Source organism: Peromyscus maniculatus, chromosome 2, assembly GCF_049852395.1.
Source record: "Peromyscus maniculatus bairdii isolate BWxNUB_F1_BW_parent chromosome 2, HU_Pman_BW_mat_3.1, whole genome shotgun sequence".
Taxonomy (NCBI): domain Eukaryota; kingdom Metazoa; phylum Chordata; class Mammalia; order Rodentia; family Cricetidae; genus Peromyscus; species Peromyscus maniculatus.
Window position 1 is genome coordinate 147,533,603 of NC_134853.1, and position 26,214 is coordinate 147,559,816.

Consider the following 26,214-nt stretch of genomic DNA (forward strand, 5'->3'; position numbering starts at 1 on the left):
GCTCAGTCTCCTTTTTACAGATGAACGGAAGGCTCCCCTGACGGGAAGGAGCACCCAGCCCAATGAGTCGCGGACCTGGAATGGAGGGCGGAGCCTGAGCAACACGGCTGCGCCGGACCACCTGACTGCGGGAGGCGGGGCTTCCCCGCCGCCCGCAGGCCCCGCCCTCCGGGCCCCGCCCAACTCCTCTCGCGGGGCCGCGCGGGTTGTGAGGTGTCTGAGCCCGGCGCCTGCGCAGTGGGCCGCGGCGCGCGGGGCGGAGGCTTTATAACCACTTCGTAGCGGCTGGTCGGCTTCTGTCTCCGGGAGGGCTGCCGAGGCAGCGGCGGCGGCGGCGGCGGCGGCGCGGCGGCCGGGGCGCCGGCTGGGGGGGCCGCTGAGGCGGGAGCTGCGGCGGCGCTGGGCGCCGCTGGCCCCTCAGCCTCTGCCGGCCATGGGCTCCGAGAAGGACTCCGAGTCGCCGCGCTCCACCTCGCTCCATGCGGCCGCCCCCGACCCTAAGTGCCGCAGCGGCGGCCGGCGCCGGCGCCTCACCTTCCATAGCGTCTTCTCTGCCTCGGCCCGCGGTCGCCGCGCCCGGACCAAGCCGCAGGCCGAGCCGCCGCCCCCGGCCGCTCCGCCGCCTCCCGCCCCGGCCCCGGCTGAGGCCCAGGCCCCGCCGATGGAAGCGCTGCCCGCCGAGCCCGCGGTCGAGGCTGAGGCGGAGGCCGCGGCGGCGGGGCCGGAGGAGGACGAGGCGGCTGAGGGCGGCGGCTCGGAGGAGGTGGAGTGCCCGCTGTGCCTGGTGCGCCTGCCGCCCGAGCGGGCCCCGCGCCTCCTCAGCTGCCCGCATCGCTCGTGCCGGGACTGCCTCCGCCACTACCTGCGCCTGGAGATCAGCGAGAGTCGCGTGCCCATCAGCTGCCCCGAGTGCAGCGAGCGGCTCAACCCACACGACATCCGCCTGCTGCTGGCCGACCCGCCGCTCATGCACAAGTACGAAGAGTTCATGCTGCGCCGGTACCTGGCCTCGGACCCTGACTGCCGCTGGTGTCCCGCCCCTGACTGCGGGTGAGCGCGGGGGCGTGGCCGCGGGGGGACCGTCCGGGGTGCGGCGGGTGTCACCCCGCTTGAGGGAGGAAAGGAGGATACCCAGCATGAGGGAGAGGAGGGATGGTCATGAGTAATCGACCCTCGGGCCAGCCCCGCAACCGGACTGGTGGAGCGCAGCACCCTCTGCCTACTAAGGAGTTTGAGGTGGTGGCTGAGCGGTAAGAGAAGGGAACTGTCCATTAAGTCAGGAGACCAGGGTGAGCAGGGGCTTTTGGGGGTTTGGGGCCATTTTTAGGGGGGTGGGTGGAGGTGGCGGGGGATCTCGTAATGACAGTGGAAGAATATTTGTTAAAGGAGAGAGAATGAAAATGCCCAACCGAAGGGGCAGCGCTTCCGAGGGGTGTGTCTGTCCGTCTGGCTAGGGGCGCGCTTAGCAGCATTGCTGGGGAAGGCGTGTTCTTCCTGACAACCGCTGTTGAAAGTTGCGATGTGGATGATGAGAGAAGGCAGCTCACCAACAGAGCTCTAGGGGCACCCTGGGCACTGAGTGCTGTGCCAAGCTACTGGCAGGCACCTTGTGATTCTTAACGTGCTACCTAGGGCAGGATGAGTGGTAGACAGACTCTTTGTCCAGGAAAATCAACGGGGTTGATTTGGTGGGAGAAAACGCATGCCTACCTTCTCAATCTTGAGATCTGTATGGCAGTCTTTTTTAATGCCCTATGTATGATTAATTTCAAAGGTCAGCGAGTTAGCATACTCTGTCTACAGAACAGGAATACCCGATTTCCCTATCTGAAGCCTTCAGTGAAGGTTCTCCACCCCCTTTCTTAAAAAACCTGGTTGTCACTTCATTCCAACCTGTGAAAGGCCAAATGCAGCCAGGAAGGGGCTCTTCTGTGTGATGGGGAGCCAGACTGCCATTACCTGCTCTGTGACCTTGGACAGATTAATTATATTCTTGTGTGTCATGTTTTGGGGGCAGAGATTCTCCTGGCAGCGCCTAGTGTGAACGTAATGCTAGTAAAAGGCTCTGTGAACCCTTGCTTCAAAGGATTTAAAAGCTTTTAATTGTAGCCTGTGTATCAAGGCTGAGCTGAGATTTCCATGATGCTGCCATTTGTCTCCCTTCAAAAGGAGCTGTTTAGGGTGTCAGAGAGTGCCAGACTTGTTAAGAAGTGGGTGTATTTAACCTCACCGAGATGGAGTTTCTAAATTACTCAGAGTTGCTTGGAAATGTGGTCAAAGTTACCCAGATTGCTTTCACTTTCTGTTCTGTGAGTACCAGGAAGGGCTTTCAGGCTGTTGAAAGTGTGTGCTTGTGTTTGGTGACCTTACTGGTTTTGGGGAAGTTAATTTATAGAATATTCAGGTTTTGCTGATACTGTTGGTCTGTTTTCTGAACCAAAGGGATATTAAATTAGGAAAGCACTGCCTGACTAATTGTAGAATACTGTATTAACTTCCTTTTTTAGAGCTGAGAGTTTATTTGAATTTTAACAATGAAATGTGACTTCTCTTGTCTGTCTGTTTGTTTGTTTTTTTTAAAGTCAATCTGCCTTTACTCACATCAATAAAAATGAACAGAAGTTAGGAAATACGAAAGCTTGGTGACAGATCTAAATAAACCTCTATGGTTTGAAAGTTATTAAAAAAGTTTAGGGGAAGAAAGCAAGCTGGCATCTGGGTGCCTGTACTAGGTATGCATATTTTAATCTTCACAACAATGTGAGCTTGATCGGATACATACAGTTTTACAAATGGGAAAAGTGGTATTTAGAGAAATTAAATAATTTGTTCAGGGCCCTTACAGCAAACTGGTAGGCAATGAAACAAACCAGTGTTGGAATAGTAATCTTACTTCCAAAGCCCAGTATTTCTTCAATGCTAGTATTGGCTTGTCATCACAATCTGAATTTTGGGGACTGCCCCACTGTTTTGGGCATATTCTAGGAACAGCGGTGAGAGAGCCAGGATGCTAGACTCTAGTTTCTCTTCTGATTCCTGTTGTTAGTAGTCTTACCCGCTTTATTTTTCTTATCTCACAGAGGCCTAATCCTTTAAGACTTAAGAAGCTTAATTAATTAATGTTTATAAAGTGACTTTGAAATATTCAATTGAAGGTGGTTAGATATACAGAGTCCCTTTATAATTCAGTTATTTCCAAATAATTGTCTAAGTTCCCTATGGACAATTGTTCTGCTACCTCTTTTTAATGCCAGAAGAAAAATAGCTTTTGTGGTGTGTGTAAAGACCAGAGGTCAATTTAGGCTGGCCAGTAAGCCTCAGAGTACCACCTCTCCCTGCCTCCCCAGGGCTGAATTCCAAAAATATGCTGCCACTTCTGGCTTTTTTTTTTTTTTTTTGAGACTGGGTTTCTCTATGTAGTCTTGACTGTGCTAGAACTCACTCTGTAGACCAGGCTGACCTCGAACTCCAGAGATCCACCTGTGTCTTTCTCCCAAGTGCTGGGGTTAGAGGTGTGCCCTTCATGCCTAGATTCAGCCTTTTTCTTTGCTTTGTTGATGACCTTGAACTCTGATTCACCTGCCTCTACCTGCTGGGCACAGGGGGCTGCAGTCTTGTCCACTACACTGATTTTATACAGTGCTGGGGATAAAATCTGGCGCTTTGTGCCTGCCAAGCAAGTTCTCTGCCTGCTGAACCATATTCCTAGTCCCAGTTTTGTTTTTCAGATAGTCTTGCTACTTAGCCAAGACTATCTCAGACTCTTGATCCTCCTGCCTCGACCTCCCCAATGCTGGATTACATGTGTGCACTACCATGTATAGATGTTTTTCTTCCTTCCTTCCTCCCTCCCTCCCTGCCTCCCTGCCTCCCTTCCTTCCTTCCTTCCTTCCTCTCTTTCTCTTTCTTTTTTTTTCTTTTTAAATTAAACTACCCTATTCTTCTGGCTCTGGCAAAAATCTTGTGTAAGCATTAGAAAAGAGACCCTAAGCCTCATATCTCTTCCTACACCTGACCATGTTTACTGTCCACATAGCACCCTTGAAAGCCAAATTGGCCAAATCTTCCCATGTATGTATGTGTACACTCTTCAGGCTAAGGGGTCATATAAGTGACCTGATAAAGTTACCATGACTAAGTTAATGAGAACACCATAAATTAAGAGATCTGTTCTTTTAAATATACATATATTTGTAGGACAGAACAGAGTTCTGATACTTCTTTTCTCATATGGCTTTATCAGTAAGAGAACCAATTTCAGTCAGAAAACATACACATTATTATTTGATATACCAAATACTATAGTAACAAGTATAATCTTAAAAATATACTTTCAAGTGAGATAAAAAAAATTAACTTAAAATGCAAGTAACTTGTATTTTTGTAGTTCTTTGCAGTGAGTCTTCAAAGTATTATATCAATGAAACAGTAATTTCACTTTAGCCACACACAGATAGATGGTGGTAAGTGTACTTTGTAAAGGAGAAACCAGTTCAAAGAAGTTTAAATGTAGGGTTAATGCTTCCTAGCTGGTAAGTGGTGCAGTTGATCTATTATGCTTTGGAGTCTCTGCCTAAATGTGTCCTTTCAGAAACTGCAAATGATGTAACTATTGTTTTCTTCTCAGGTGTTCTATTGTCCATCTTTGATTTTCAGAATCTCTGAGAGATTGAGAGATGAGTAGAGTAGGCTAGAGAATTTTCCGTCAACAGGGGAAGGTCCCCAGAATAGAAGTGCTGTGGCTACCTTGACCTAAATTCTGTTGCAGGTCCAGGCTCCAGCCTCTCACTGCTGCCTCCATTCCCTGCCGAGTCCTACTTCTCCCTGATCCCAGCAGATAATATCAACTATTGGCCTTCCCACATGACTGGCCATCTTATAAAGCCTCTGTTCACTTATGTATGGTGCATTAATTTATATATAGTACATTTGTGAGAGAGGAACAAGCTCCCGGGATGAGAGATATTTCACAGTCAGTAAAGGATTTTTCTTTTGTTTGAACCGGGGTCTTGCCATGTATCCCCTGCTGGCCTCAAACTTGCAGTAGTCCCCCTGCCTCTACCTCCTGAACTCTGAGACTGCAAGTATACACCATCGTGCCCAACCAGGCTTCTCCTTTCTGAAGCCTTCCTCAATTTTCCCCACTTTTTTTTTTAATGCTGGTACTGAACTCATAGTCTCAGTACATGCTAGATGGCATTTCCGCCACTGAGCTATATCCCAGTGCCCTCAACCTTTTCTCTTCATCTGCCCCTTACTTTCTGTTCTACAGCTTTTGCCTGAGTCCTCCTCAGCCTCCACGTGTACTCACCTCCCAGCTCAGTAATACTTCTTTCCCTATTTGCCAAAGTACTCATTCTAAGGTGCTAAAAATGTTCACTGATTACCTGACCTATGAGATATGTTCTGCGTGTAAAAAATCACTATTTGCCTGACATGGTGACACATGTCTGTAATTCCAGCACTCCAAAAGCAGAGACAGGATTACTTCAAGTTTAAGGCCAGCCTTAAAGAAATACATACCTGGCAGACAAAAGTAGATAAAGCATTTAAAACCTGAGTACTCTGAGCAGTATGTGGAGGTATAAAATACACGACAGCGTCCTGAGATTGGAATCTGGTTCAGTTAGCATATTAGAGCAAGTTCCAGGCTATCCTAAAACTATATGGCAATACCTTGTGGAAAATGAAACTATTTAATTCACCTACTTAATCTGCCCTTATTTCAAGCTTCTTTATAGCTTCCAGTCTTCCAGCCATCTTGTTTTTTGTTTTCTTGTTTTTGTTTTTGCCTTGAAATAGAGTCTCCCTATGTAATGTAGCCCATGATGACCTCAGACATAAGACCCTCCTGCTTGAGCCTCCCAAGTGCTGGGATTACATGTGTATAACACTATGCCCTGCTCATTTCCACCATCTTTTGGTTCTATTTTTCATCTGTATCAATGTTTTTCAAGGTGTGCCATAGACATTACTTTAAAATGTTTTGAGAGCAAATATGATCAAGAAATACTAGTTTAAATAAACTAAAACAAGTGGAGTTTTTTGTTGTTATTGTTGTTCTGTTTTGGTTGGGTTTTTGTTTTTGTTTTTTAGCTTCTTATACTTTTGTTTTAAGATAGAGTCTTATGCAGACCAGACAGGCCTCCAACTCACAATGGAGCTCAGGCTGACCTTGAATTCCTGATACTGAATGTTAGCATTACATTGTATGCCACCACATCATTAAGTAAGTTAATATTTACTATAAATCTTGCCAATGCTGATATGTTGTGTTGTATATGATATAACTTTCCAAACTCAGAGTACCGAGGATTATAGGTCCCCAACCAGCCATGGTATCTTTAAGCCTTAATTATTTGCCGTTTTCTAAACTCTTTTAACTGTTACTGTTCTAGCTTGCCTTCTGTTAGGATCTCAGTGAGTCTTCTGCTCAGAGTAGATTATGAACCTACTCCTGTGGAGCAGAATATCCAACTCCATTCCTAAAGCCTTCCATTAGGTCTCAGAAGAATGGAGTGGGTAGATGAGTTTTGATGAGAGGGTGAAGAGATGAGCAGCATAGTTCTTACAGGAGAGTGGGAAAAACAGACAAGGGTTGATGCCTGGGTGAGCATTGAATATTACAGAAAGGACTTAGGCATGGCCCTCTTTACAGGAAACTTGAACTTATAGAGGAAATGGACAACTGACAGAGGAATTATAGCTGTGACAGAATAAATATCAAGGAAACCCCAAGTGTCTTAAGTGTATATAATTAAGTTTTCATAAAATTGTCAAGAAAGACCTTGAAGAGGAAGTGGTATTTGATCACAACTTTTGAGAATATGAGTGGAAATGCATACCTGGCAGATAAAGCATTTAAAACCTGAGTGCAGTAGCAATATGTAGAGGTGTAAAAACATAAGACAGCATGCTGAGATTGGAGTCTGGCTCACTCAGCATCTAACTACATTGGGATCATGAGTCTGAAAAGTAGACTAGACCCCAGTTAATAGACACAGCTAAGCTGTACCTGGTGAAGGCTGAGGGGTAAGGGTTCCTTGCTGTAACTGTTGTTTGGGTTTGGTTTGTCTTGCTTTGTTTCATGCACCCTACCCCACCCCACCCCACCCCACCCCTCCCCTCCCCTCCCCTCCCCTCCCCTCCCCTCCCCTCCCCACCCCACCCCTCCTCATCCCTCCTCATCCCTCCTCATCCCTCCTCCTGTCCCCGGGAGCTAAGGACTGAACCCAGGTCCTTGCACTTGCTAGGGAAGCCCTCTACTTACCACTGAGCTAAATCCCCAACCAAGTTGCTTGGGGTTGGGTTTTTGTTTGTTTTTACTTTTTTATCTTTATCATTACTATTACTTTCTTATTTATTTGGTTTTCTTTTTTCTTTTCAAGACAGGATTTCTGTGTAACAGCCCTGGCCTCACATGTGCTATAAACAAGTGCCCCACCACTGAGCCTCACTCCCTTTCTTCCAGCCCTCTTCTCCCTTGCCCTTCTAGATATGACCGTATGTGTTTGTGTCTCACACTGATCTTAAATTCACGATCCTCCTATCTCTTTGTTCTGAGTGCTAGGTTTACAGGCATTTGCTATTCATTTTCAGTTTCTTTTTCCTTTTTTGTTAAAAGAATTTAAGGGAAAAAAAAGTAGCTCCAGGATAGATTACCTCCTGGAATGAACTATGACTTGGGGTAAGGAATAGGGAATCCAGATACAGAGGCCTTTACAGTTGTCTGGCTTAGGAGTGGGTATGAAATAGGACAAGAAAAAGGAAATAGTAGGGGTGTGGCTTTTCTATCCCCTTTTGTTTTTATTTATTTTATGTGTATGGGTGTCTTACCTGCAAGAATATATGTTCACCAAGTGCATGCTTGGTGCCTGTGAAGGTCAGAAGAGGGCATCAGATCCCCTAGAACTGGAGTTACATTTGGTTGTGAACTACCATGTGAGTGTTGGGGACAAACCAGGGTCCTCGGCAAGAGCAACAAGTGCTCTTAACCACTGAGCTCTCCCTAACCCCATGTCTCTCTCCTTTAAAGAACCTCAGGGTCCATTTGTAAATGGATAATCTTGTTAATTTGTAAGACTTGAGGACTGGAAGTACAGACAAATATTATATGGGAACATATTTCTTTAACCATTGTAATCCATTGAGGCGTAATATAATTTATATTAATGGGATAATTTTTTTCCAGGGCTGAAATTAAGATAACCTGCTACACTGTGATATTTTTGAAGATTTAACATAAAAGTTGTGTGAACTTGGAGGAGCACATTCTGTGCTTGAGGCAGCATATAATTTCTTATACCCTACTTTAAGCATCTAATTAGCAAACTTGAATGCTTGGTTAAACTAAACAGCAGAGTAGAAGAGAAGCTCCCTCCAGTATAGGTCATACAAGAAAAGGAACACTATGGTTAGGGTAAATTGAGTGTCATGAATGAAGTTTTATTCCAGCTAGGGAGAGGTTCCCTTATTTAGAAGCTTTACCCTTAAGATGAATTTATATAAAAATGGAGACGTAAATTATAGTGCATGATATATAAAAAGCCAAGCATGCATAGTTAAGATGAAAAGGTAGCTAGCTACTAGTGGCTAGAAGAGGAGCTAGAATGCCCTGGGGAAAGCTAAAGAGCCAAAGCAAAAGAGGGTCACTATCATGTGCCCACCACAGGTATGCTGTGTGGTGGCAGAGGTAGACGACATAATGGGCTGTGAAAACCTCACTGTACAGATGGGCCACCGTCTGCCTGGAGAGGGGAAGTAGATTTTAGAGAGAAAATGACATTTGAGCTGGTTCTTTTTTTTTTTTTTTTTTGAGACAAGGTTTATCTGTATAGCCCTGGCTGTCCTGAAACTCACTCTGTAGACCAGGCTGGCCTCAAACTCAAAGATCCACCTGCCTCTGCTGGGGTTAAAAGGTGTGTGCCACCATGCCTGGCTTGAGCTAGCTATTAAATGACTGACTATTTATCAGAAAGAAGAGAGGAAAAGACATCGCTAGGCAGAAAGAAAAGATCAGGCAAAGGCCAGAAGTCCAGTGTGGTATGGCATCGCTTTCAGTGCCAGGTTATATTTTTGGTTGTGAGTCTAGCCTTTAACGGCCGAGCTATCCCTCCAACCCCAGTGCAAGGTTATAAATGCAGTGTTAGAATGTCGAGCTGTACTTGAAGTCATCCGGTGCCTCTGCCTCCACTAGAGGACTGGAAGCTACAGTTTGGAGATGTGCGAGTTCGTCCATGTCGTGCAGTATGAATCAGCACAGAGTAGGTGACCTAAAGCAAGAATTCCAAGTCTCATGCCCCGAGTAACTCTGTGTCATGGTGATAGACTGCCACAGAGTCATTGTATTGGGGGTTATTTTACTTTCTTGGGGCCAAATTCACTCCTGAAATTGGCTCCCCATTGTTGGCTGTGCCAGTCTGTGGCCTCTGTATGCAATGCTTTATTGTCATTCCTTGAAAACTGTCATTCCTTGAGGACTATCTGCTCACTGTCTGGTGAAAAGATGGCAGCTCTGCCAAGACAAAGAAAAACAGGGTAATGTGGAGTTGGAAATGGCAGCTGATACTTTCTTTTTCTTTGAGACAAGGTTTCTCTGTGTAGCCTTGGCTTTCTCTGTATAGCCCTGGCTATCTTGGAATTCACTATGTACCTTTCCATTTAACACAAAATAGCAAGCAAGTCACTTTTTCCTAAGACACATTGTTTAGTATCTGTTTGTCCTGCTAGCTGGGGTAAATTTGCTCAGAACTCTTACAGGATATGAATCATTGTATTCACACATTGACCTAGTCTCACTGTTCTTTCTGAGAATATTAATCTTATTATGTCACAGGAGATAGGTACATTGTCATTTAAATCTGTAACATAATTCTCAAATCAACATGAGAATTTAAATTGCTATAATGAACATCTTGCATAACTATAAAATAAATCAGGAAAAGCTTACTAGCATTAATATAAGTTGTTTGAGGTCTTTGGCTGTTGGAGAAAAGTGAACTACAGGACAAAGTACAAATGGCAGTAAACATGCAGTCATTGTTTGAGGGCTGGTGAGTTGGTATAGATCTCAGATGGTTAAAATCTGAGACTGTTCTTCTAGAGCACCTGAGTGCAATTCCCAGCACCCATATCAGTAGATCACTCCTGCCTGCAACTCCCAACTCTAGGGATCTAACACCTCTGACTTCCACAGGCACCTGGCTTTGTGTACACATGCCTACACATGTACACATAATTAGAAATAAAACAAATCCTAGCCGGGCAGTGGGGGCGCACGCCTTTAATCCCAGCACTTGGGAGGCAGAGCCAGGCAGATTTCTGTGAGTTCGAGGCCAGCCTGGGCTACCAAGTGAGTCCCAGGAAAGGCGCCAAGCTACACAGAGAAACGATGTCTCAAAAAACCAAAAAAAAAAAAAAAAAAAAAAATCCTTTTTTTAAAATTGTGTTTGTTTCAGCGGGGTGGTGGTGCATATACCTTTAATCCCAACACTCAGGAGGCAGAAGCAGGCGGATCTCTGAGTTCAAGACCAGCCTCAAGCAGCCTACAGAGCAAGTTCCAGTGCAGGACTACAGAGAAACCCTGTCTCAAAATACCGAAAACAACAGCAACAAAAACCTGTGTTTGTTTCTCTAAATTACTTTTTAAATTTAATTAATTTTACAGTGCCTGGGATCAAACTCAGGGCCTTACATATACTAGGTGAATGTTCTGCTGAGCTACATGCAGCCCTTTAATTTTATTTTAAGCAAATGTCCACTTGTAAGGGCTAAGCATTTCCTTGACATTATTAAGAATTAATTAGAAAGACCAGTAGTTTAAAATATATTGGATTATTTATGGGGAACTAATTCTTAACAGATAAACAGGGATTATAAGAATGGTTGCTGCTAACACTGGCAAATTCTAAAGAGTGTATCTTTAACTGTATGTCAGCAGAGAGAAAGGAAGGTGTTACTATGCTGTGGTGCAAAGAGGTTAGTAGTATTAAGGTTTTGGAAGCTGATAAGAAAGAAGACATTAGGGAGTTGGAGAGCTGGCTCAGTGGTTGGTTAGGAGCATATGCTCCTCTTCTAGAGGACCCAGGTTCAATTTCCAGCACCCACATGGCAGCCCATAACTGCCCATAACTCCAGCCCCAGGACATCTGATGCACTCTGCTGGCCTCAAACATCAGGCATGCATGTGGTACACGTGTACAAACCACCCATACACATAAAAATAAGTCTTTAAAAAGATAAGAGGAAGAGGGAGGAGAAAGAAAGAAGAAAGAAAGGAAAGAAGAAAAAGAAGACATTAGAAAGTACAGAATTAAACTGGAAAAAGAGAAAAAAGAATACTGAAAATGAGGAGCTGAAGGGATGGCTCCACAGTTAAGAACGTGCTCTGCTCTTGCACAGGACCCACATTTATTTCCTGCATCTTTGTTAGCTAGTTCATAACTACCTGGAATTCCAGCTGCTGAGAATCCAGTGTCTCTTCTCATCTCTGGGCACTGCAGAGCACATACCCCCACCCACACATGCAGCATACATGTAATTAAATAAAAATAAATCATAGGGCTTTAAGGATGACTTAGTAGTTAAGAGCAGTTGTCTTGCAGAGGATCTAGGTTCTGTTCCCAGCACCCTCATTGGTGGCATACAGCCATCTGTAATTTCTATTTCAGGAGATCCAATGCCCCCTCTCGCCTCTGCAGACACCAGACACATACTTGGTGCACATGTATAACATGCAGTCAAACCCTCATACACATAAAATAAAAAAGAATGAAAACCAAAAATGAGCCTTCAAGAGCTGGAGATGACTATGAGGCAATGGAGAGCTATTGTTTGAAGCTGTGATCAGGTCAACTCCACTATGGATCTTAAAATGAAAGCACATACATGCTTTGGTTTCTGCTGTGGCTCTTTATTTTACAACTGTTCTGTCTTCTCATGTAAACAAATTCGGGTTTCTCCAAATATAGCAAACCATTAAAAAGAAATTGTTGTATACCCTATTTTTTATGAAACTGGCTGTGGTAAACTGGTCCTGAAGTAGCTTAAATGGATTGAATAAATGCTTGGAATTCAGGCTGAGTACATGCCCTTCTGTTTTCAGGAAGTAACATATTTTTTCACAAGGAGATTAGTACAGTTAACCTACTTGGGGTATCTGTCTGTCTGTGGTCTTTGTATCATTTATGGTGGTACCAACAGTAGAGGCTCTGATAATAATGCCTGTCTTTGTCAGGTCAGTCTTATATGACTATCATCTCTTCTTACTTCCTTCCCCAGTTACGCTGTTATTGCCTATGGCTGTGCCAGCTGCCCGAAGCTAACCTGTGAGAGGGAAGGCTGCCAGACTGAGTTCTGCTACCACTGCAAGCAGATATGGCATCCAAACCAGACCTGCGATATGGCCCGTCAGCAGAGGGCTCAGACTTTACGAGTTCGGACCAAGCACACTTCAGGTCTCAGCTATGGGCAAGAATCTGGACCAGGTATAAGTTGGCATTATTTCATTGTCTCCATATTTAGTATCTATATTGTGAGTCCAAAACGAAAAGAGATTGTCTTACTATATAGTCATGTATCCTTGAGATCAGAGATCAGGAAATATTTGGCTCATCTGAATCGCTGAGACTACAGACACATTTCCTGGCTTGGTTACATGTTTAATGATGGATCTGCTATGTTGCTTCTTGTTCACGATTACCATGATAGGTAATCCTAGCTGTGTAAAATTGGAATACAACAAGAGGGAATTTTCAAGTTGCTTTCTTAATATTTGTCTCAGCTTGGAAAGCACTTTGGTTTTGTTTTTTTTTTCCATGAGGGACAGAGAAGCCTGTCCTGGCCGGGCGGTGGTGGCACACGCCTTTTATTCCCAGCACTTGGGAGGCAGAGGCAGGCAGATCTCTGTGAGTTCGAGGCTAGCCTGGTCTACAAAGTGAGTTTCAGGAAAGGCTCCAAAGCTACACAGAGAAACCCTGTCTCAGAAAAACCAAAAAGAAAAACAAAAACAAAAACAAAAAAAACAAACAAACCTGTCCTGCTTGTCATCTAGCTTGAAGTACATCACAGCTTTTTTTGAAGTAGAGCACAAATTTAACAAAAGAAAATAAACACTGTTTTAGGTTAATGATTAGCCTGAAAGAGGAAATGTCACAGTCACTTTCCACTTTGATTATTAAAAGCAATCTTTAAAGTGTCAGCATCCTTTAGATGTACTTTGTCTTAACTGGTGTCATTTGGGCAAGTTAGTAGGAGACAAATTGTGCCATTTGCTTTTTCCTAGCACAACAGAGTCTCTGAAATTGTCATTTTGATAGGATGGTTTATAAATGCCTGTGAAAATTACCAGGTGAATACTATATAGATACTCTGTTGGTTTTTGATTTTTTTTTTTTTGGGAGGGGGGCGGTTTCGAGACAGGGTTTCTCTGTGTAGCTTTGCACCTTTTCCTGGAACTCGCTTTGGAGACCAGGCTGGCCTCGAACTCACAGAGATCCGCCTGGCTCTGCCTCCCGAGTGCTGGGATTAAAGGCGTGCGCCACCAGCCCAGCGGTTTTTGATTTTTAAATTTGAAAATGTCATGGGAAGGGATTGTAAACTGTTAACAGCAAAAGTTAGCTTCATAAAGAATCGTTGTCAAGGAGCTGGAGAGATGGTGCCATGGTTAAGAGCACTGACTGCTCTTCCAGAGGACCCAGGTTCAATTCCCAGCACCCACATGGCAGCTCACAACTGTCTATAATGCCAGTTTCAGGGGACCCAACACCTATGGCAAAAACACCAATGCACATTAAAATTTAAAAAAAAAAAAAAAAAAGTTCGCAAAGCTACACAGAGAAACTCTGTCTCGAAAAAAAAAAAAAAAAAAAGTTTGTCAAAACTTAAAGCTGACCGAGCTATAGAATTTTCTTGCTATAATGGCCTAATTTTAATCTGTCAGCCACTGACTGGTGGAAATTCCATTTGCCTTGGAACCATCAGTCTGTCTAGGGTTGTCTCCTTGCTGAACTGTGACTCAAGTGCTGTGTAAAATGCCAATTATTGGAATAGGCAGCTTAACATGAAACCAGACTTATTTTATGAAAATTCCTGAGTCTGGGGGTGCAGCTCAGTTGGTAGAATGCTCACTTAATGCATGCAGTAAGCCCTGAGATGGCTCTCTAGCATCATAGAAGTCCGTCATGGTGGTACAGGCCTGTAATCCTAGCATTCAGAAGGTAAAGGCAGAGGGATCGTAAACTCAAGATCATCCTCAGCAATTTCAAGCCAGCCTGAGATACATGAGAGCCTATCCCCAAAACAAAAAAACACAACAAGAGTTCTGGATATAGCCAGTCTTGCAGGAAAGTGTTGTACAATTTGGAATCTTCAGGTAAAATCTCCTGACTGCCTTGTCCTCATTTTTTACATACCCTGTTAAAAATAATAAAGTCAGACTAGATTTAACTGGGGGTGTTTTTCGCCCTATCTTTCCTTCCCTACCTAGTAGATGACATCAAGCCATGCCCACGATGTAGTGCTTACATTATCAAGATGAATGATGGAAGCTGTAATCACATGACCTGTGCAGTGTGTGGCTGTGAATTCTGCTGGCTTTGCATGAAAGAGATCTCCGACTTGCATTACCTCAGGTAAGGTAACAAGTATCCATTGCTTTTGTCGTCCTATTCATTTGCTCATTTAGAGAAAAGGATACCAGAAAGCCATAGCATAGTTGATCTCATTTACAGAAAAAGGAAACTGTAAAAAGTTCCTTTAGGGGGCTGGAGAGATGGCTCACAGGTTGAGAGCACTGCTTGCTCATCCAGAGGTCCTGAGTTCAATTCCCAGCAACCACATAGTGGCTCACAACCATCTGTAATGAGATCTGGTGTCCTCTTCTGGCCTGCAGGCATACATGCAGACAGAACACTGTATACATAATAAATAAACCAACCTTTAAAAAAAGAAAGAAAGAAAGTTCCTTCAAAGCATGCCTCTGGTGTTTTCTCTAACAGCCTTGCGTAACAGCCTGCTGCATGGCTTTTAAGCTTTCCACAGTCTGGTTTTAGTCTACCTTTCCAGTCACGCTGTTCAAATAATCTGAGCTTGCTGTTCCCTGTGTCTCTTGCCTCTAGGTTTGTTCATGTTACCTTATTGGCCACAGCTGCTTTCTGACCACTTGAGCCTCCTTGTGTCATCCTTTATCTCAGCTTGTTCAGTTCTTGATGGGTTTGTCTGGGTTTACTTTTTTATTAAAGTCATTTCTTTTGTGTGTATATGCACTTGTGTGCACCATACCATACATGTAGAGGTCCGAGGACAACTTGTGGGAGTCAGTTCTTTTCGTCCATCATGTGAATTCCAAGGGTTGAGCTTAAGTCACCAGGCTTGGATACAAGCTTGGATACACTGAGCTGTCTTGCCACTCCTATCCCCCCCCCCTTTTTTTTTCTTGAGACAGGGTCTCACTGTGTAGCTCTGGCCCAGAACTCTCTATGTAGACCAGGACTCACACTCACAGAGATGTGCCTGCATCTGCCTCCTGTTCAAAGGTGTGCACTGCACAAAGGTGCAGCCTTTATTTGCTTTTTAAAATGGGCTATCTTATTGTGTCTGGAACTTGACATCCAATGCCACGTCATCCTCCAGCCTTCCTATTTCTGCTGCATTCTTCACTGCCATTCCTTTATCTCTTTTTGCTGTAAGTGCTGCTACTTCTTGGTACTTCATGGACATGTCTTATCTCATTAACTGTGGCCTTTTTACAGTTCCTTCCATGTAGTAAGCTTCTAAAGAACTGAGGGAATAGTACATCATACCCTAAAGGAGCTAACATTTACAAATGTCAGTCGTAGTATAGCAGCATTCACTATGAGATGAGGTACCTCATTTCCAGTTGAGTGAAAATCAGAAGGTGTATATATAGGGTCGTTGTAGAGACACAGGACTGAATAAGTCAGGATTTCTCCTTTTTATATTGTTAGCCTAACAAGTAGAGAAGGTAGCACTAAGGGAATGAGGTAGACGAATCAGACGTGGAAGGGCTAAGGGTCAGAGTAGCCATATTCAGAATAACAAACTCATAGGAAGGACATGAGGAGTTCTTTCCTCAAGAACCTGGGTTGTATCCGTTAGGTATGGTTGGGTGAGATGGCAAGTGCATAAGCTGTGTGGGATCTCCAGTGGTGCCGGTCTGGGTAATTGTCAGGGTGGTAAGGCGATGTAGACGATGGATCTGAGATGACAGAAAAAGAGTTTCCACTTTGGAGGTCTACCTCTACCAAACCCACAAAGCCCAGGACCCTTTGTCCTTTGTCCTGTCTAACAGATCTGTTCCTTGTGGCCTCCTGTCACTTAAATCTATCTTATTGAAAAGGTGGTTGTTGTTCTTATCAAGCCCTCTGGTGACAGTAGCTGTGTTTGTGATGTCGGCATTAACTTTAGCATGTTTCCTCTGTAGCCCCTCTGGCTGTACATTCTGGGGCAAGAAGCCATGGAGCCGGAAGAAGAAGATTCTTTGGCAGTTGGGCACATTGATCGGTGCTCCAGTGGGGATCTCGCTCATTGCTGGCATTGCAATTCCTGCCATGGTCATTGGCATTCCTGTTTATGTTGGGAGGAAGGTAAGACGTGCCTTTCTGTGCCTGCTCCAGCGTTGGCTTTGTTGGCAATAGTTTGAAGGAAAGGGGAAGGAGCTTATATTTCAGGGCTGCATGAAAACCAGCTGGTTTGTAGATAAAAATAACTTTAATTTCTTAAATGGATTTTTATAAACCCCCAGGAGATCTGAAAGTTCTTATTAGCATCCTGGGCCTGGTTTGTCTCAGTGACTTAAGGTGGAATGTTTAGCTTCATTCCCTTGAGCTGCTTTATCTTTTCTTGGATTAGCTTTTCCGGCATTCATTTATATTTTCCAGGTCTGGGTTAGGTTGAAATTTGAGAAAGATCCCTCTTTGGGTGGGTGGAGGGCACTTTTTAATATAACTTGCAAATGAACATTTGTCCTTTTTTTCCCTGGCAAAATCCTAATGTCCTGACCTGCTGACCTGATTCTCTTTTATTCTTAGATTCACAGCAGATATGAGGGAAGGAAAACCTCCAAACACAAGAGGAACTTGGCCATCACAGGAGGAGTGACCTTGTCAGTCATCGCGTCCCCGGTGATCGCTGCTGTTAGTGTTGGTAAGCTAGTGGGCCTCCAGCTCCTCTGTCAGCTGACTGTAGCAGTCAGCTAGCTGGCCAGGTGCTTTATTGTGGAGACAGCTTTTTGTGTATTCATGTATGCAGTGTCAGGCAGGGGCACTTGTGGGAATGCAGGAGTGCTGTGGAAGCCCGAGGCCAACCTCGGGTGCCATTCTCAGGAGCCATCCCCTAGTTTTTGAGGTAGGACAGGCTCTCATAGGCCAGGAGCATGCCTTTTTGCGTGGGATTGGACTGTGTCTTCGTGCCTGCAGATGCATGCTTTACCCACTGAGCCATTTCCCCAGCCTGGGAATGAAATCTTACAGACACACTTACTGTGGTGATTTTCACTGCACTGTGTTATCAGGGTGTGTCTTAGACTAGGGCCTGGAAATCAGTGCACACGCAGAGAAGGGTACATTAACAAAATTAAACACCATTTTTTTACTTTTCATCCTTTTCTTCTACTTGTTTGTTACAGGACTCACAAAACAAAACCACTTTCATTTTCTCTTAATGCCTCATAATATTTTGGGGGAATGAGAGTTTATTTTAGAAAAATGTTAACCTGGTCTGGTGGTGCACCCCTGCAATCCTGCAGTCCTAGCACTCAGCAGGTAAAAGAGAAGGATCAGGAGTTCAAAGCCACCCTCAGCTACACAGCATGTTCAAGACCAGACTGAGCTACATGAAACCCTGTCTCAGAAAAACAAAATTAAAAAAGGAAAAAATCGTTTGTAGCTAGCACTTCATGAGTTTCATCATTGTCAGCAGTGGTTCTGAGTGTTTCACAGTGTGGCCTTCACATGGGCCACAAAGACAGCATGATTAAAGACAGGAAGTGCAACCTATACAAGTGCAGCCAAGGTTAAGTCACTGGGACATGAATCCAGGCAGTCTTCTTGTTTGTTTGTTTTGTTGTTTTTAAGATTTATTTATTTTTATGTGCATTGGTGTTTTGTCTACATTGCATGTATGTCTGTAGCCAGGCAATGGTGGCGCACGCCTTTAATCTCTGCACTTGGGAGGCAGAAGCAGGTGGATATCTATGAGTTCAAGGCCATCCCAGTCTATAAAATGAGTTCCAGGACAGCCAGAACTGTTACACAGAGAAACCCTATCTAGGGAAAAAAAAAAAAGGGGGTGGGGAGGGGCCTGAATGTGTATGTGAAGGTGTCAGATCCCCTGGAACTAGAGTTACAGACAATTATGAGTTGCCATGTTGGTGTTGGAAATTGAACCTGGGTCCTCTGGAAGAACATCCAGTGCTCTTAACTGCTAAGCCATCTCTCCAACCCCGAATTCAGGCAGTCTTACTTTGTAGCATGTAACAACTAAGCTCCTCTGCCACACACACACACACACACACACACAGCAGTGTGATTGGAGAATTCAGTCTGAGGGATCCTTAACCCCATTATCATTCATTCACCAACTGTCTGATTTTACATATGTGTGTGTGTGTGTGTGTGTGTGTGTGTGTGTGTGTGTGTGTGTGTGTGTGTGTGTGTGTGTTGTCTGTGTATGTGTCTTGGAGGACAGATAATGTCATCAGATCCCCTGGAACTGGAGTTAGACAATTGTGAGCTGCCATGTGGGTGCTGGGAATCAAACCTGGGTCCTCTGGAAGAACCAGTGCTTTTAACCATTAGCCATCTCTCCAACTTGATTGGTTCTCAGTTTAGCACTTCTGCAATGAAGGGGTGGTATAAAAGCAACATAACACTTCCCATGTTGGATTTTACATGTATGGTCTCTAATTGAAGCCAAGACATGCAGACCTTTGTGACTCTGTCTGCTCTCTGTTCTACCGGCAGCTTCTTGAGATGCCTCCTCCCCTTCCCCTTTCCCTTTATAGAGATTTGCTTGTGCCCAGTCTGGGAGGGGAATCAGGACAGTTGCAGCCTACTGACCTGCTGACATGTTTCCATCTCTTTCCCCAGGTATTGGTGTCCCTATTATGCTGGCGTATGTTTATGGGGTTGTACCCATTTCTCTCTGTCGTGGAGGTGGCTGTGGAGTTAGCACAGCCAATGGAAAGGGGGTGAAAATTGAGTTTGATGAAGATGATGGTCCAATCACAGGTAAAGGAAGGAATTTTGTTTCCATTTGAATTATGGAACAAAAGATGAAAGTCGGTAGAATTTAGCACATTTTTACAGAGAGATTATCATTGGATTTCTTTAGAGAATGAGCTTTGTGGGGGTAAAGTATTTTTAGCCTTTCATTTCTTGGTTCTAGAATTAGTAGGTGAATCCCTCTGGTAGTTGCCTGTGTGTGTGTCAGGGATGAGGCAGTCGGACTTGAAGTGACGGAGTGCGCCAGTGCTGAGAAGAAAGCCTGGGGTCTATCTGCAGCGCACTGCCATTTTCCCAGGACTCTGCACAGTTATTATCTTGCTTGCTTCTTACGACGGCACTGTGAAGAGGGAGGGCCAGGGCTGTCACCGATTTCAGTAGGAACTTCTTTAAGTTGTATTTATTAGCAAGAGCTTCTGCAGACCTGAGATGAGGGCTGGTCTTCTGACTCCTACTGAACAGTTTCTTCACCTACAGAGATGGCCAGAGGTCTTGGAAGCTTCCTAGTAGAAACTCCCATGAACTAGTCATACTTTAAAAGGGCCTGGAAATACTTGCTTATAATCTTAGCTCTGAAGAAGCTGAGGCAGAGGAGGTCAGAAGTTCAAGGCCAGTTTGGGCCACAGGAGACCCTGTCTCAAAGGAGAAAGAGAAAAACAAGTCAGCTATGGTGGTTCATACCTGTAATCTTAGCACTTGGGAGACTGAGATTCAAGGTCAGCCCAGGCTGAGTAGTAAGTCAGGACAGTCTCTGCTATAGAATGAGACCATGTCTCAAAAAAATTTTAAAGGAAAAAAAACACAGTGAGGCAGGACTAAGTTAGATAAAAGTAGCGGCAATGGAATGGAAGTAGTGTCTTGCAGTTAAAATTCAGTATGACTTAAGCGATCTTGAACAGTCATTTAATTTTAAATTCTTTTTTTTTTTTTTAAATTGGTTTTTCAAGACAGGATTTCTCTGTGTAGCCCTGGCTGTCCTAGAACTCGCTCTGTAAACCAGGTTGGCCTCAAACTCACGGAGATCCACCTGCCTCTGCCTCCTGAGTGCTGGGGTTAAAGGTATGTGCCACCACTGCCTGGCTAATTTCTTATTATTATTTCCTCATCTAAAACAAGGGCTGCTAATCCCTAGTTATTGGAAGGATTAAATACAAATGTTAATAGTCTGATGTGTGGACTTGTTTGTTATGTGAATATTGTACTTTTTTGCATGAAAATCCTCCACTCTGAAGAGTCATTGCAGGAAAATGCCTCCCAGCCTGTTTTGATGTTATGTTTCTCAAATGGAGATGTTTGGTTGTCCCCACAGTGGCAGATGCCTGGCGGGCCCTCAAGAACCCCAGTATAGGGGAAAGCAGCATTGAAGGCCTGACTAGTGTGCTGAGCACCAGTGGGAGCCCTACAGATGGACTCAGCGTTATGCAAGGCCCTTATAGTGAAACAGCCAGCTTTGCTGCCCTTTCTGGGGGTACACTGAGTGGTGGTATTCTCTCCAGCGGCAAGGGAAAATACAGCAGGTAAGGAAATAGGTGGTCTGTAACAAGCAGTGGGAATTGTAAGAAGGGACACACTGAGCCATTTCTCTATACCACGGTGATTTAATCACCAGTGATACTTTTCTTCTGCAAAGTTCACAATTCTCTGCATCATAGTGATGACCATTTAAAGAATAATGCTGACTTGAGATCTTTGACTGCTTCATTAGGCTGCCTGCTCTAGGACGCAGCAAGAGCAGAGGGCACTCGCAGCCTGTTGGTTTTATGCTGTATCACATTGACTCCTTGGTACTGTACTCTTTCTGATCTTCCTGTTCCCACTGATAGAGTAGGAAAATCAATTCTATAAATTTGTATTAAGAATACCTAAAGTGGGGCTGGAGAGATGGCTCAGAAGTTAAGAGCACTGGCTACGAGGGTCCAGGTCCAGTTCCCAGCAACCTACATGACAGCTCACAACTGTCTGAAGCTCCAGTTCCAGAGGATTGGACACCTTCACACCAATGCACATAAAATAAATTATTTTTAAAAAAGAATATATGAAGCTTTGTCAATAAAAATAACTGATTTACTTGCATTTTGCCAATGAGACCTACCGTAATGCCATCATATGTATCTAGAGAAGTGTAGCCGGCATTAGACAGAAACAGTTGAGTTCAGTAGGGCAAGAGTGGCCTTGTGGAGCACAGCAGGGCAGGAGGCGAGGAGGTACCTGGAGGGTCTCCACCTGGGCAGAAAGAACCAGAGTGACCAGCAGCAGCCTCTGCTGGTTTCAGTGCAGTGTGGAGAACACTGGGGAGGCTGTGGGAAGCCCCCAGAGAGGGCAGACTGCCTTCCCAGATCCTGAGCCACTTGTCCTGGAAGTTCAGAGCGAGACCAGATGGCCATTTGGCTGCAGAAACGATGCAAGTGACAGATGGCGAGTGGACTACTTCCTTCACCTTGGTGTCCTTCGTTCACCTGGGAACCTCTTTAAATAGATTGGGAGCATATTTCCAGAATTAATAACTTAGAATCTCCTGGGGTGGAACCTAAGGGTGGTCTATGTTTAGAAAAGTCTCCCCAGATGATTCTCATGTAGCCACTGGAATGAACCAGCCTCTGGCAGCCACCAAGTAGGTGGCCTGGTAGGCTTTGAGAAAGGCTGTACCCAGGGAGTGACCTGTGGCCGAGGTGAAGCTGGAGCACAGACCTGCGTGCACCCCGCCCCCACCTTACCCTCGTTTTCCCAGGCCACCTCGGTACATTCTTGAAGGGCAGGCATCTGAGGCAGAGTGGTAGGGGAGAGAGACAGGCAGCAGGGTGGAGGCTGCTGACCTAGCGTATCTTGTGACTGGTGTCCCTTGTTAGGGGCTCCCGCCCCCGAGTGCTAGAGTATTCACTACTGTGCTCTCTTAGAGCTGACTCCCCTTGAATGAGCCACAGACAGAGCCGGAGCATGGAGCGTGACTGCTGAGACTGCAGTGCGGCCAGCAGCTGCTGCGTCCTGTGAAAGCCTTTCCTTATGGGAAGTGCATGAGTCAGATGGGCCGACCGGCCGGGAAACCCATTGTGAGGAAACAGTGAAGTGCACAACAAAATGGGGTTGAGCCAGAAAGGAAGCAGTTAGGGGTTCCCAGCTTCGAAACCCCATTGGGAAAGGGCTGTAGAAGGAGGAGGAGGGTGAGGTTGGCTCCTGTATACCCTTGGTTCTCATAGCCTGGAGGTAACTTGATTAGTAAGTGTTTGAGTTCTGCCTGTTATGTGCAGGGTAGGAAGTCAAAGTGTGAATGAGGTGTGAGCTCTTCCTTGTGACGCTCACAGGAGTGGCAAGAGATGTGTAAGCTGGAACAGGAGAAGGTTGGGCACTCGGCTGGAGGTGTCGCTTGCTGGAAAGGACTGAGGAAATGGTAGTCCTTTGTTGCTAAAGACCTAGCATAAGTTTTCAGGCAGAGGAGGGGAACTTTGGAGAGAGGGCATAGCATCCACAGAGCCGCGGAGGGATAAGTGCAAACTTGGAGAGGCTGTGATGTCAGACTTAACAGGAAGAAAGAGAACCTGAGCAGCTTGCAGTTCGGCAAGGCCACAGGTGCCTGTTGGCAGGAGGGGAGCCAAGAGCTGGAGCGTTTAGGATGGTCCGATCTTGGCCGTCATTGACACTGCCTGGAAGGTTGCTTGACTGGGACTTAGGGTAAGGGGCTCCTGGTGAGGAGCCCTGTGCTAACTATTTCATTAAGGACCTGAGTTTAAATCGTAGCAGTGGGGATAAGCAGGAGACGATTTCAGCTGATATGTAAGAAAGGAGCTCTGTAGGCATGGAGATGGTTCTCAAGAGAATAATGAAAGAGATGTGTGCCAGGAAGCAGACTGCCCGAACACCCAGGTCTCTGTTAACGTGAACGTCCCCTCTTTACACAGGTTAGAAGTCCAAGCCGATGTCCAAAAGGAAGTTTTCCCCAAAGACACAGCCAGTCTCGGTGCAATTAGTGACAACGCGAGCACTCGTGCTATGGCCGGCTCCATAATCAGTTCCTACAACCCACAGGACAGGTATGTGGGCAGTCAGAGCCCAGGACAGCCTCCTCACTGGGTGCTAGGTCTTGAGAAGCTCCCTTCCTCATCCAAGGTCCCGTGTGGCGTCTAGTGGAGATGTGGTGTGCTGGTGAACCCAGTGAGCACTTCGTGGTCTGCAGTGTTCAGCATCTCTTGATTCTCGGTAGCACTTGACTCTTAGAGACTCCCTACCTCCTTCCTCCCTGTTTCTCTTTCCACCTCTTCCCTCTTCTTTTTTCTGGCTGTTGTAACAGTGTAATTATCCAAATGGAACTTGAAGAGCTGGATTGCTGTTGGCTGGTGTCTAGTCTCAGGCTTCTCTTGCCCTTTGCTGGATCTGGTTCATTTGGAACGTTGTGTCTGGCCTGGTGTGGTTGAGGTCCTCTTACTGCTTCTGACTGTGGTGCAGTCATAGAAAACTGACAAGTTGCTTTCACATTCGCATTTGATTAAGATAGGATGAGGTTCTTAGTTGAATTCTGGAAGATCTTTTTAGATGTTTTAAGGAGAATTTTTGAGGAGTGTGTGTGTGTGTGTACGCGCGTGCGTGCGTGCGTGCGTGCGTGCGTGCGTGCGTGCGTGCGTGCGTGCGTGCGTGTGTGTGTGTGTGTGTAGAAAAGGGAAAAATGAGTTCTACTTTGACCCATCTCTTCTAACTACTTAAGCCAGAACCCAGAAATATATTATGAGCAGCTCTACTATAACCTATGTATGACTCAGCACAATGAATTTTGTGCCCACAGAGAGTGCAACAATATGGAAATCCAAGTGGACATTGAAGCCAAACCAAGTCACTATCAGCTGGTGAGTGGAAGCAGCACAGAGGACTCGCTCCACGTCCATGCTCAGATGGCAGAGAATGAGGAGGAGGGTACTGCTGGCGGCGGCGGTGCTGGCGGCGGCAGTGGTGGCAGTGAAGAGGATCCTTCTTGCAAACACCAAAACTGTGAACAGAAAGACTGCCTGGCCAGCAAAGCTTGGGACATCAGCCTAGCCCAGCCTGAAAGCATCCGCAGTGACCTAGAGAGCTCTGACACGCAGTCAGATGACGTGCCAGACATCACTTCAGATGAGTGCGGCTCCCCCCGCTCCCACGCTGCAGCCTGCCCCTCGACCCCCAGAGCCCAAGGTGCACCGAGCCCAAGTGCCCACAGGCAGCTCGCTGCTCCAGCTGAGGGCCAGACTGTCCTGAAGCCAGAAGAGGATGAAGTGGAGTGAAGGCCCCTCCGGCTCTGAGAAGCACACTTGTTGTAACTGCATCTTTTGGAGTCTTTTTTGGGGGAGGGTGGGGATTTATGTATTTTGTTTCAAAGATTCTCTGGTCAGGGTTCCCCCAGGGAAGTTCTGAGAAATTTGCAATTTCTTACCAGATAAAAAATGAAATTTTTGCCTCTAATATCCCTCCCCTTATCCCCTCGTTTTTAGTTTTAATTTATTGGTTAAACTGATGTTGGCAATCTGTGAGGTGTGTCAAAGAATGTACATATGTATGTGTGTATATTGTATGTATGCTAACATTATTGATGACACATTTTAATAAAGATTTCTGTGGTAATTCACCTCATTCCACTGTCCTTGGCTTGGGTAGTCCTGCAGAGCCAAGTGTTGAGGAAGGGCAGTCTGTCTTTGATACTTGCTGGACCTGAGGGTTTTAACCCGAGGGAAAAGGTTCTATTCCATCCCACTGCACTCACAGGAAGCCAAGCCAGGCTTCCTGATACTGCGTGGTCAGGCTGAAGGATGCCTGGCTGAGTCTGTTGGAGAGGAAGGAGACTGAGATGAACTTGGTTGGCCCTCTAGAGGCAGCTCACAGTCTTCCTTTTGGATAGTCGCAGTTAGTCTGTAGAGTAGCGTGTGTGTGGAGAGGGCTACAAGTTAGGGAACAGAGTATTCTTTCTTTTCTTTCCCACCGGGGGCTCAAACTCAGGACCTTGTGCATGCTGTGCAGGTGCTCTACCGTGAGCTCCATCCCAGCCCCAGGAGCAGATCCTTGCTGGAGGAAGAGATGTGACTGCGCGATCACCAGGCAATAGCATAGGTGTTGGCTGTGATCTCAGGTACACACTCCCGCTGCAAACGCCTGCTCAGACTAAGAAATCAGGCCTCTAAGGAAAGGAGAAAGGAAGGTGCCACAAAAACCTCTGAATCTAATTTGACTGGATCTTAGACGTTTCTCAGAGCTGAGCTGGTAGTACTTAGGAATTTGGGGGTGGTCAAGAATAAGGTCCTTGGGCTGGGGGTGGAGTTCAGCAGAAGAATGTTTGCCCAGCATGTGCAAGGCCCTGGGTTCAGTGCCTAGCACCACAGAACAATAATAGTAATGCTGATAAATAATGTCTTTAGGAATGAAAGCTCATACAAAGAACTGCAGGGACAGTGGTCAAGAGACTCGATGCAAGGTTCAAGATCAGGCAGCAGTAACCTTTGTGACCAGGTCAGTCAGCTACTTTCTCGTGCCCCCATTCGGCCCAGTCCTTAAACTGTTACTGGGCAGCTTGTCTATGCCTTAGCATCGGGCCCAGGGGAAGAGCTAAAAGCATCCTCGTCTGAGGACCGGCTGCCTTTGTTTCTGTTCGCAGGTGCACCTGCTGGCCTGTGCAGTAAAGGACGAGGCATCCAGACGGCAGACAGACAGACAGACAGCCACTGTGGAAGACCGCGCCTCTCAGGCACTGCCACCTGGGAACAGGAAATGCTAATGGACTGTGCATCTCAGTGAGAAAGTGTCCTAGAGAGTGTCCCTGTGTGACTAAAGGAACCTGTGGGGAAAGGCAGGCAGTTTGGAAACCCCTGAGATGCAAATGATCCACTCAGGATTTGCAGTTCTTCTGAAACATCATCAAGAAACGCTTAGCTGGGATAAAGTCAAAGGCATTCTGTCAGAGCGTGCGCTCTAGAGCCAAACCTGGAGTCTCCCTGGGCGGACCTAATGCTATGGAACTGGA

At 45.7% G+C, this 26,214-nt stretch overlaps 1 protein-coding gene across 11 annotated transcripts; it reads left to right on the forward strand.

Annotated features, from left to right (window-relative positions):
- Nucleotides 1-289: 289 nt before the first annotated feature.
- Nucleotides 290-26,214, forward strand: Rnf19b (ring finger protein 19B). 11 transcript variants are annotated; one of them, XR_013049336.1, is made up of 12 exons: nucleotides 295-1,050; nucleotides 12,280-12,485; nucleotides 14,486-14,630; nucleotides 16,442-16,604; nucleotides 17,049-17,163; nucleotides 19,107-19,247; nucleotides 20,551-20,758; nucleotides 23,135-23,266; nucleotides 24,013-24,519; nucleotides 25,197-25,326; nucleotides 25,613-25,703; nucleotides 25,849-26,214. XR_013049336.1 is itself a non-coding variant. In XM_076565121.1 (9 exons), exons 1-9 carry the CDS (start codon nucleotides 434-436, stop codon nucleotides 24,485-24,487), a joined length of 2,202 nt encoding a protein of 733 aa, XP_076421236.1. In that variant the 5' UTR covers nucleotides 295-433; the 3' UTR covers nucleotides 24,488-24,828. The 11 variants fall into 11 exon arrangements, 3 of the variants coding, with proteins under 3 accessions (XP_076421238.1, XP_076421236.1, XP_076421237.1); XR_013049335.1 differs by having other exon boundaries at nucleotides 25,218-25,326; XR_013049339.1 differs by having other exon boundaries at nucleotides 298-1,050; nucleotides 14,489-14,630.

Coding starts and splice junctions, on each gene's coding strand:
- Rnf19b (XM_076565121.1), top strand. CDS start 434: ATGGGCTCCGAGAAGGACTCCGAGTCGCCGCGCTCCACCTCGCTCCAT. Junction 12,486..14,485: donor TGGGCAAGAATCTGGACCAG/GTATAAGTTGGC, acceptor TTCCCTACCTAG/TAGATGACATCAAGCCATGC. Junction 14,631..16,441: donor TCCGACTTGCATTACCTCAG/GTAAGGTAACAA, acceptor TTTCCTCTGTAG/CCCCTCTGGCTGTACATTCT.